Source organism: Leptinotarsa decemlineata, unplaced genomic scaffold (genome assembly GCF_025532065.1).
Source record: "Leptinotarsa decemlineata unplaced genomic scaffold, Ldec_3_MD MMD2_tig00026347_RagTag_RagTag, whole genome shotgun sequence".
NCBI lineage: Eukaryota > Metazoa > Arthropoda > Insecta > Coleoptera > Chrysomelidae > Leptinotarsa > Leptinotarsa decemlineata.
Genome location: NW_027412698.1, coordinates 4,529,143 through 4,540,454, shown reverse-complemented (window position 1 = coordinate 4,540,454; position 11,312 = coordinate 4,529,143). Strand labels below are relative to the sequence as shown.

Here is an 11,312-nt window from a genome sequence, read left to right as displayed (position 1 = left end):
CACCCTGTATATATACAGGGCTCGATTTGAGACGGAACGCGGCGGAACGGCGTTCCGGGACCTCTATCTTTCAAAAAATAATAATAATAATAATCTGTACCAAAAAGCCACAGAAACCAAAACTGAATTTTTGATTGGTGAGTTAATTACCAAATTTATTATGAACATCAAATTCTCAAAATATATGATTTACTATAGTTTACCTCGCAATCAATAATAAAACATTCAAATTCAAATGTATCCCGAAGCTATCTCGAAGTGCCTACAGTTTTTAAAATGCGCCAGAAGCCTCTTAATCTTTCCTCCTCCACATGCGTCCTCCCCTCCGTCAGTGGCATATAGACTCGCCCGATTACTAACTTCCCACCTCCCATGTTCCCTCTCCTCCATCAGCGACGTATAGACCCGCCCCTTTGGCTGTGTCGACGTGTCGTATCACAGAACACCCTATCTATACAGATGCGCATCTGAAGCGTTTCCGCTAAATCGCAAGCTTGGCTTGTATATTGTCAACCTCACATTAGTCATTTGTGTAAGTGAGGTTAGGTCTTAGAACAGTAACAATAATACACTCAACTATTAACAACTAAAGATGGCTAGCTACCGAGGTGGAAGTGTTTGTGCCTATCGAGGATGCGACTCTAAATCAAGGAATAGGACGACGTCTCTCTTTAGATTTCCTAAAGATATTGAAAGGTATGGTTTATTATCGCATTGATGAATGCATTTTTGAATAACGTTTCACCTGAATACTTATGAATAAACCATTTTTAGAGCCAAAGATTGGTTGAGAGCTTGCAATCGAGAAGATTTATTGGGCAAATCATCAGAAGCTCTTTATGGCCATTATCGTTTGTGTGAACTTCATTTTGAGAGTAACATGTTTTTGAATAAATCCCAATTGAAGAAATATTTGATTCCTCAAGCAGTCCCAACAGTTTTTGCCCATAACTTCAAACGAAAAGCTGGTGTTCTAGAAGAAGAAGCTGTTAAGCCTGTGAAAGTTAATATTTTATCAGGTAAGAACTTCATACATTCAAATCTCTTTCACGAAATTATTACATAAAAAATCAGAAAACTGGTTTTGTCAATCTGTAATAATAGACTGATTTCAGCTGTTAGATTACGAGTCTTTAGTACTGAACTTGCAAATATTGTTGTTTAATAGATATAGAAATTGCAAAGTTTGTCTAATACTTGAGATTGAAGATTGATCGTCACATGAAATCATACCAGCATATCTGTTCGAACGCAAAAATTCCCTTAGCAAAATTGATCAATATTCAACTGGGGGGGCACTGAATGGGAGACGTTTTTTTAATTTGACCAAAATAGTAACTGTTTTCCATACCTATCATTTGAAAATAACTCTGATTTTCAGACATTCAAATAGTTCCACCAACTTCGTATTTGAATCAACCATCCACATCAGGGCAACTATCCGTAGGCTGTGGAACCTTTGAGATGGAAGAATCACCATGCTCAAATATGTCAGGTAAAAATGCGATATCAAAGGGTCGTTTATTGCGATTCACGAAAATTGTAAAAATTTACAATTCATTCATAGGATGTTTTTTGCAGAGAATCTACTTATAAAAGTTGATGAGCCAGAGGAAACTCCTAGCTGCATGATGTCCCCTTCTGCAATGACTCAAACTCCAGCTTCTTTGAGTTCACAGACTCCACGGAAGCAGAAACTCAGACAGATTGAGAACATGAAGAAGAAAAATGCTGCCAGAGAAGCTTTGGATACAAAGAAAAAGTTCTCTCTTGATGATTTTGACAAAATTTGTGACCAATTTCTATCTCAAAATCTTGCTGATATTGTGAAAATACAGGCTAGGCTGGAGTCAACGAAGGCAAAGAGAAGGAGATATACTGCAGAGTATAAGCAGTTTGCCCTCACACTTTATTTCCTGGGTCCAAGAGCATACAATTTTTTTACAAAAATTTTACATTTACCATGTAAACGTTCATTGCAATATATCACACAGAAAGTTGTCTGTAGGCCAGGATTGCAAAATGAAACTCTTTTCAAATCATTGGAGAAAAAAATCACTACCATGTTGGATCAGGATAAACATTGTTTTTTGTGTGTAGATGAAATGGCATTGAAATCCAATTTATTTTATAACACAGGAAGTGATGAGATTGTAGGGCTACAAGATTACGGTAATGGTAGCAAAGAATTCATAACAGCAAATCATGCTACTGTTATTATGATACGAGGACTTTACTTCAATTGGAAGCAGCCTTTGGCATATTTTCTCGTTAATGAAACTCTAAGGGCAGATGACTTGAAATTAATTATAGAGGAATGCATACCAAAGTTAACAAATATAGGTTTCATTATTGGTGCTTTTGTAAGTGATATGGGTTCAAATTTCATAAAATTGTCAAAAAAACTTGGAGTCGCACCAGATAATCCAGTATTTATGGTAGGAGATAAACAAATTTTATATTTATTTGATACACCTCATGTACTCAAAGCAACTCGAAATAATCTCTTGAAAAATATCATCGAATTTGATGGAAACAGAACTTCTTGGTCACATATAAAGTATTTTTACGAACAAGACAAAAAATTGGCCTTTAGGTGTGCTCCTAAACTCACGGACTCTCATATCAGTCCTACAAACTTCGAGAAGATGAAAGTTAAATTAGCAAAACAAATAATCAGTAACACAGTTGCCAGTGGCATGAACACTTACGTGAGTCTAGGTGGGCTACCTCCCAATGCAATATATACTGCTGAATTAATTGAAAAAATTAATAATGTGTTTGATATATTGAATGCATCGGTGAAGAATTCTCCAAATAGATTCAATAATGTATTTGAGGGTGATAAATACCAAAATGAATTTTTGGAGGATATGATCATGTTCTTGAAAAAACTGAAAGTATTCAATCAAGAGGGGAAAGAAATAACTTCAAATGTTAAATTCATAACTTGCTGGTTGATAACAATTAATGGTATGAAGCAATTATGGGAAATACTGAAGGGTGATGGGTTTAAATAAAGGAAAACCAGACGTGTGAACCAAGATTCTGTGGAAAACTTTTTTGGAAGTATTCGTCAGCAAGGTGGCAACTGTATTAACCCAACACCGGTTCAATTCATACGAGCTTTCAAAAAACTTTTCTGCCAAAGTTACTTCAATAGTGGTAATGCAAATTGTATTGACGATTTCGATGTCCTGCTTACTGATTTAAAACAATTAGATATCAATACCCGCATTGTAGATGATGTAGAACAATCCACTGAAGGTGCTCTTGCAGTGGGGTATTATAGCTATAAAAATGAAGAATTGCCAGTACAAAATTCATTCACATATGTTTGCGGTTATATAATAAAGAAAGCATTAAATGTTCACAGCTGTCAGGTATGTATAAAATTTTCCAAAGATTCGGAAGATTTTGATATGGCAAAATTATTTACACATTTGAAGGCCTATGACAACAATAAGAGTTTATATGGAGGTCTAAGAAGACCGAATGAAAAATTCATTGAGTATATATATAATTTGGAAAAGATTTTTGTCAACATGTTTGATGAAGTTTGTAAGGGGAATAGAATATCCCATATTTACTATGATAAAATGAAAAATGTTGATTTTCAGCACGAGTGTCCAAATTTTCCAAAGAAATATACAGTGCTAGTCAAAAGTCCCCTCCCCCCCTCGTATCTTTGGAACGGGTATACTTATAATAATGAAATTTGGAGGGTGGAAATAAACGGATGTAGGCTTCTTAACTGGTCATAACAGGTGACGCAATAGTCATAAATGACGTCACAAGGCCACTGGGATCAAAAATTTTAAATGGGACCCTATGGCAAGTGACAGCTCGTTTGAAAGGTATTGAAAATACCTATTCAGTCATACCAATTTTGTTTGGGTTTCGGCTGATTTTGATTGATAAATTGAAGAAATACGAAAATTATTGTTTCGCATTTAATTAATAAAGATTTTAAAGTACGCCTCTGGTTCATTGTCAAAAAGGTTGACGTGTTTGAATTATCTACTTGTCAAAAGTGTTTATACCTTGAAAATTTACCTAAGCTATTGTTTAACGAGACGTTTAAGTGTTTACATAGGCAAAATGGTACGTACTGTAGCCGACAAAGTAGCAGCTATCTTAATAATTGGTGAATGTAGAAACAATTTCCATGCAGCGGAACGACTGTTTAATGAGAGGTACCCCGATCGCCCTATATCGAGGGTTTATTTGAGGGAGCTTCTTCGGAGGTTTGAAGCATCAGGTAGTGTTCAAGATGCCAAACGATCTGGTCGACCAACAATTAGTGATGACAAAAAAATTGACATACTTGGAGAAATGGTAGTGAACCCTACTTCTTCCACAGCCCAAGTTGCGTCTATCTGTGAAGTCAGTCAAAGGACAGTACATAGGGTGTTGGCTAAAAACAAATTTCATCCATACAAATTAAAAATGGTGCACCAACTTTCAGATGATGACCCCGACCGAAGACTAGAATTCTGTGAAACTATGTCCGATAAAATGAACCAACAACCAGGCTACATACAGACAATTTGTTTTAGTGACGAAAGTACTTTCTTTCTCAATGGAAATGTTAACACTCAAAATGTGAGGTATTGGAGTGACACAAATCCTCACATCTTTCGTGAAAAACATACTCAATTTCCAGAAAAAGTAAATGTTTGGGCAGGTATTTTGGGAAACCACATAGTTGGGCCTCTTTTTCTCAATGCTAACTTAACCGGTGAATTGTATCTGGAGATGTTACAAACTGATATTGAGGCGTTAATTCTTGAAATTCTAGAAGATAATCCAGATGAATTCGACAACTTGGAAATAACGTTTCAACAAGATGGTGCTCCTGCACACTATTACGGTGCAGTAAGACGTTACCTAGATGAAGAATATCGTGGTAGATGGATTGGACGACGAGGTTCGATCGAATGGCCAGCTCGGTCACCGGACCTTACACCATTAGATTTTTTTCTATGGGGGTACTTGAAATCTAAGGTTTACGCTACAGCACCTGACAGTATTGCCATTCTGAAACAACGAATTGTTGAAGAATGTAGGGCAATTTCCGCTGACACACTGGGACGAGTACGACAAGAGTTTAGCAATAGGATGCATTACTGCCAGGAAGTAGATGGAGCACATTTCGAACACTTATTATAAGAACTGGTTCTTAAATCTTTATTAATTAAATGCGAAACTATAATTTTCGTATTTCTTCAATTTATCAATCAAAATCAGCCGAAACCCAAACAAAATTGGTATGACTGAATAGGTATTTTCAATACCTTTCAAACGAGCTGTCACTTGCCATAGGGTCCCATTTAAAATTTTTGGTCACAGTGGCCTTGTGACGTCATTTATGACTATTGCGTCACCTGTTATGACCAGTTAAGAAGCCTACATCCGTTTATTTCCACACTCCAAATTTAATTATTATAAGTATACCCGTTCAAAAGATACGAGGGGGGGAGGGGACTTTTGACTAGCACTGTATAATTACCTTGTTTATTAGGATGAGGATATTCTATTCCCTTAAATATGCGAATAGGGAATTCGGGAAAAGAATCCCTATTGGCTCAAAAATGAAAAAAAAACAGAAAATTTGTTATATTAAATCATCTGTGATCTATATATTGTTAAACTTATGTAAAAATGCATGCATGTATTATTATAAGAACTGATAAAATATCTATTTCAAACATTTTCTTTTTGAACAATTTCTGTTGTGTTGCTCTACAATATGGTTGCTGAATAAAGTAACAGAATTGTTGCGGTCGTTTGAGAATATATATATATATATATATATATGAACAGAGTAGTTGAAAACGTTCGTTCCTGCAAAATTAAGTTGATAAAAAATCTGAACATTAAAATAGGTAGGCCTACATCACTTCAGTGGTATTTTCCACTCATACCAAAATAAGAGGTGATTGTTGTTCATATCTACTTCACGTACTGTTAATAAACGTGCAAAAAGAGTTTATTTACTAAAGAATAATGAATGTAGACTGCTAATCAACAAAGAAGCCTCAAGACCAATTTGGTAAAAGAACTTTATGTTCTGGAATATTTAGGCCTTCCTAGGGCCGTATCTTCAAATTAAATTGAAACTGTCCAAATTTCACTTCAGAAGCAGAAATGCTAAGATTAGAAAGTTCACAAAGGTGTATCACTTGAAATGTATATCAACCGACAGTTTGAATTTACCGCCTAGAAATGACAATATACAAGCCAAGCTTTAAATCAAGGTAACGAAAAATTGACCCCAAAAGATCAAAGTGCCGCCGTTCAAGTTGCGCTTCTGTATAGATAGGGTGTTCTGTGGTCGTATTACGCATTCGCTCAGTTGCTCAGTAGTAGTGGTCTATTGAAGTTAGTGAAGTGTTTATTGTGAAGTAAAATGAACAAAAAATTAACAGATTACTTTTCGTCTTTGGGTGACAGTAAAAGACTTAAACGAACTGTTGCATGTCCAGACAACCATGAACAACAGATTTCATCGACGTCACAACCATCTTCTACCAGTGAAAAGGTAACCAGATTTGAAATTAATGTGAAACCCACTAAAGAAAAAGAATAGCAGATAGAATGCAACAATGACTTGCCAGATTGTTGGAATAACTCGCAAAAAACAGAATTTTGCAAAAGGTATGACTGGCTGTTTATTAAAAATGGAATGTTAGGATGTAGGACTTGTAAGGAAGTTGGGATCTTATCTGTAAAGAAAAAAACAGGCATGAAAATTTCAAAAGAATGGGCAAATGGTGAGATAGACAGTTATGGAGACACAAAAGAGAAAAAAAAACTTCATTAAGGAAAAAAATTCATGACCACAAAGAGAGTGCTGGCCATAAAGCAGCAGATAAAATTTTATCTGAAGCTAAAGACGGAGCATTGGAGAAAAATATCTTGAAACAGCGTTCCCAGGAAAAATAAGTGACCGAAAAAATATTTCGAATGGCATACAAGGTTGTTAAAGAAAATCAATCCTTTAATGATTTTGAAACAGAAATAGATTTGCAAGAACTTAACGGGATTAACATGGGTCGCATTTTACATTCTGACAAAGCTTGTGCTAACATTGCTTTGCACATCAGTGAGGAAATAAAGAAAAAATTTGTAAGTGAAATTATTGAGAATGAGACAAAAATTGGTCTGATAATTGATGAATCCACTTCCTTAAGTAATAAGTCAAGTTTGATTGTATACGTCCGGTGTTCTTTGAAAAAAACTGGTATGTGTGGCTCCACTAACGTATTTCTGGATCTGGTAGAACTTGATGGCCTTACCGCTGAACAAGTATTTGACTCATTAATGAACTGCCTTCATTCAAATGGGTTATCTGAGCAGTTTTTAAGCGATAACTTGACAAGCTTAACTTGTGATGGTGCTGCTACCATGCTCGGAAAACGCAAAGGAATTGGGGCATTATTTTGTCGAAAATTCCCTTCTATTATTGTCTGGCACTGTGCAAACCACAGACTTGAGCTGTCAGTTTCAGACGTTATTAAATCTGTTTCAGGAGTAAGCAGATTCAAATCCTTTATTGATAAACTCTATGTTGTCTATCACGCCTCACCAAAGAACAGTAGGGAACTCCGGAACTGTGCGAATCTATTAGAGGCAGAAATTTTAAAATTGGAAGAGTTTTGAGAACCCGTTGGGTCGCATCTAGTTTCAGATCTGTCTCAGCTGTATGGGAATCCTACGAGGCGTTAGTATAACACTTCAAAGAAGCTTCAAATGATACAACTAGAGACAACAAAGAAAGAAGTACTTTTTCAGGCCTCCTCAACAAAATCACAGATACAAATTTCATATTAGACCTGGGTTTGATGACTGACGCTTTACAAGAGCTTTCAGAACTAAGTGAAGCTTTACAGCATTGCAACGCAGATTTGAGCTATGCAAATAGAAAATTGCAAATCGTAGTTGCTTTATTCAAAGGAACACAACTCCTGGTTTATACTCTAAAATGGCCCAAGAAGCAGTTGACAACTTGTCTTTTTTCAGTGTTCCTCTCCAAACAAAAGCTGGTCGAGTAAACGACCAACCTATGAACCCGGTAAAATTTAACGGAGCACTGAAAACGTCTATTGAAGCGAGACTGTTAAATGAAAAAGACAGTAAGTTAGCAGAAACTTTCAAAGTTATGGACACTAGAAACTGGCTTGAAGACATCCCAATAACGTTCGGAGAAAAAGAAATGAGGAAACTTGCTTCCAGGTTTAAGCTTAACGAAAGACAGTTAATAACGGTTTTCCGAGAATATATCTACTCCAGAACGTTACCAGACAGCCTCTGTCGGCTCGAGCAATCGATCAACTCGGTTGCCATTTCATCAAGTGAATGTGAAAGAGGGTTTTCTCAAATGAATTTAATAATAACACCTCTGAGATCGTCACTCAAAATTACAAAGGTGTCTGGCCTGTTGTTTGTAAAAATAAATGGACCTCCTCTCCGGCTGTTTCAACCAGAAAAGTACGTTGACACTTGGCTTGTTTCTGGACATCACTCAGCGCTAGGTGTCAATAGTAAGGAGAGATCAAGAGAAAAGAAATACGATGAAAACAAGTTAAAGTTTTGGACTGTATTTTAAAAAGAATCCGAATACAAAAAGTAACGCTGTATTGCTCTACTTCTATTTATGTTAATAAAAGAAGTTTGAGTTCTATAAAGTCTTCTTATTTCCTTTCAAGAACCTAATTCTTTACACAGGCAAACACTGTTTTGTGGTGATGGAATGATATATAATAGAAGGGGGTGGGTGATAAGTCTCGGCAGTTTGTAGTTCCGGCACCTCAATTTCTAGAAATCGAGCACTGTATATACAGTGTGACCCATTTAAAATGGAACCACCCCTGTAGAATGTGCATTTTTCAATCAATCTCAATTTTTTTTATTGAAATATTAAGCATGAAAAACTGTATCTTGACACTAACTTTCACAATTTTAGTTTCATTTCCAAGGCACTCTATGGTTTTTTTTTTGTTTGTCAAAAACGGCAAAAGTTTATTAGGCAATTTTTGTTTTCAAATTTGACTACACCACTGGATTCGTAGTCGTTATAAATCAAAACTGTCAAATTTTCATTAAAAAATATTTGTTAACAACGAAGTTACAACAACTTCAATTTTGGAAACAAAGTATTTGTTTGTAATTTTTATTCAGATTATAGACATATTTGAGATCTGACAACACTGTCATCACCAAGTAGAACACCAATGAATTTGTACAGTGAAAATCCGAAGTCAACAGCTCAATGCGTTCTACAGTTATAACTCCTGAAAATATGGTAATGTGAGAGATTTGTGGTGCAAGCGTTTTGTAATAAAAATCTGACTACGCCACTGGATTTGTGGATAATATTCCCTTAAAATCATTCATTTGAGTGTAGGTTACGAGAAGTGTATTCTAGAATAACAGAAAATTAAAAATTCATTTTCAAGTTATGCAGTACTTAGTACATTCTTCCGCATAGCCGCTAAAATCAAATTGATTTAAAGCATGGAAATCATTTATTCAATAATAAAACAGAGAGCAGGACAAAAATTGTTCCCTGTAAATTCTTCATAACTCAGCTAAAACAATCTTTTAGAGGAGATATCAATAATTTGAGGAAGCTGAACTCATTATGCAAAGGTTTTATAATAAATCAACAGTAGGCTGTGATTTTGACAGTTAATCATAAATAAAATAATAGTTGTTAGTTACGTGCATTTAATAATGGCTTTGCAATTATCATTAGAAGAAAGAATTGAAATTGTGAGAATTTCTGGGGACAATTATTATAGTGAAAGAGAAGCAGCTAGGATATTTAATCACAGACATCCAAATCGACTTCCCATTGACAGAAGCACCGTCAGTAAAATTAACAAAACATTTAGGCGGCTTTTTCACGGGTCGGTACGACATCGGTACAGCTGCCATGCTGTAGACGCTCTGTATGCTGATTGAATGTCGCACTCATATTTTCAAATGGCGGACTACACACGGGTCGACACAACACGACTGAGGCTTGATTTGCTTTCTGCATACTGCGTATCGGCACATTTTTAGGCGGTAAACGGTTTTTACTGTTCATGTTTACGTTGTTGGTGATGGCGAACGAATTGAAGTTAGTGCAAGAAGTTGAAAAATATGAATGTCTTTATAACTACAAAATAGCAGAATATTCCCGTAAAGATGTAACTGATAAAGCATGGGGAGCAGTCGCTACAAAAACACAACTATCAGGTAGAAATAGATTAGGATTTATTAATTTTATAAACGATAATTATATTGCCATGGTATGCTAGCATTTGGCTTAATAAAGTAATTCGCTAAGTAATTACGAACAGTCGCACCAGATGATGCTGGATTTAAGTGAATTATCTCTTCTTGCAAATTGTAGTTTTGTAGTATGATATTTTGCGGAGGTTCGTATGTTGGTATCGAATACTGAATTCCCTCTTTACTTCGAATGAAATTGTGTAAAACACAAACACATTTTATTATATTTATAATAGTGGATGATTTTGTACTCCGAATAGGTGTTAGCAGTACCTGAAATTTTTGAGTCATCATGCCAAAACTACATTCGATTGTTTTTCTTGCCCTGCTCAGCCTGTAATTGAATATACGATTTTTATTGTTTAGTGTTTGTACTGGGTATGGTCTCATTGAGTATCGTTTTAGAGGAAACGCATTATCTCCCACAAAAAAATAGGGCACTTTTTCCTGGCTGTCATCATGAGGTAAAGAAGTATGAACTGGTAGATGTAGTCCACCTCTCTCTAACCACTGAGCTGAACTTGAGGCACGAAATATTCCCCCATCGTTATTTCTGCCTGCATACCCAGTTTCTATCATTGTGAATAATCCATCTGCATCACAAACCGCGAGTAGAACAATTGAATGATACTGTTTGTAGTTATAATTAGTTGATCCAGTGTTAGGAAGTTTTTGAATTCGTATGTGCTTGCCGTCAATTGCTCCTAGGCAGTTTGGTAAGTTCCATAATTCGTAAAAACGATACGCTATTTCTTTCCACTTTTCATTGGAGGGTATTTTCATATATGAATGATGAAGTATATTCCAAATAACTGATGTTGTTTCATTTACTATATTAGATATAGTAGTAAGTCCTCTTGCAAAATATAGGGACAAAGAAGAATAGCTGCATCCTGTGGCAAGATAACTGAAATAATAAAAAACAATGAGATATTATCACATATTTTTTTTTCTACAAATATATGAATATGACATTTTTTGTTACAGTTCAAGAATGTAAAGAAAAATGGAGAAATATAAGATCTTCG

General features: G+C 35.5%; 1 protein-coding gene across 1 annotated transcript; it reads left to right on the top strand.

Moving 5' to 3' along the window:
• Positions 1-441: 441 nt before the first annotated feature.
• LOC141486237 (uncharacterized) lies at positions 442-3,020 on the top strand. The gene is made up of 4 exons (XM_074183969.1): positions 442-696; positions 775-1,019; positions 1,382-1,495; positions 1,582-3,020. The coding sequence occupies exons 1-4, from the start codon at positions 593-595 to the stop codon at positions 3,018-3,020; spliced, it is 1,902 nt and encodes a 633-aa protein (XP_074040070.1). The 5' UTR covers positions 442-592.
• Positions 3,021-11,312: the final 8,292 nt, after the last annotated feature.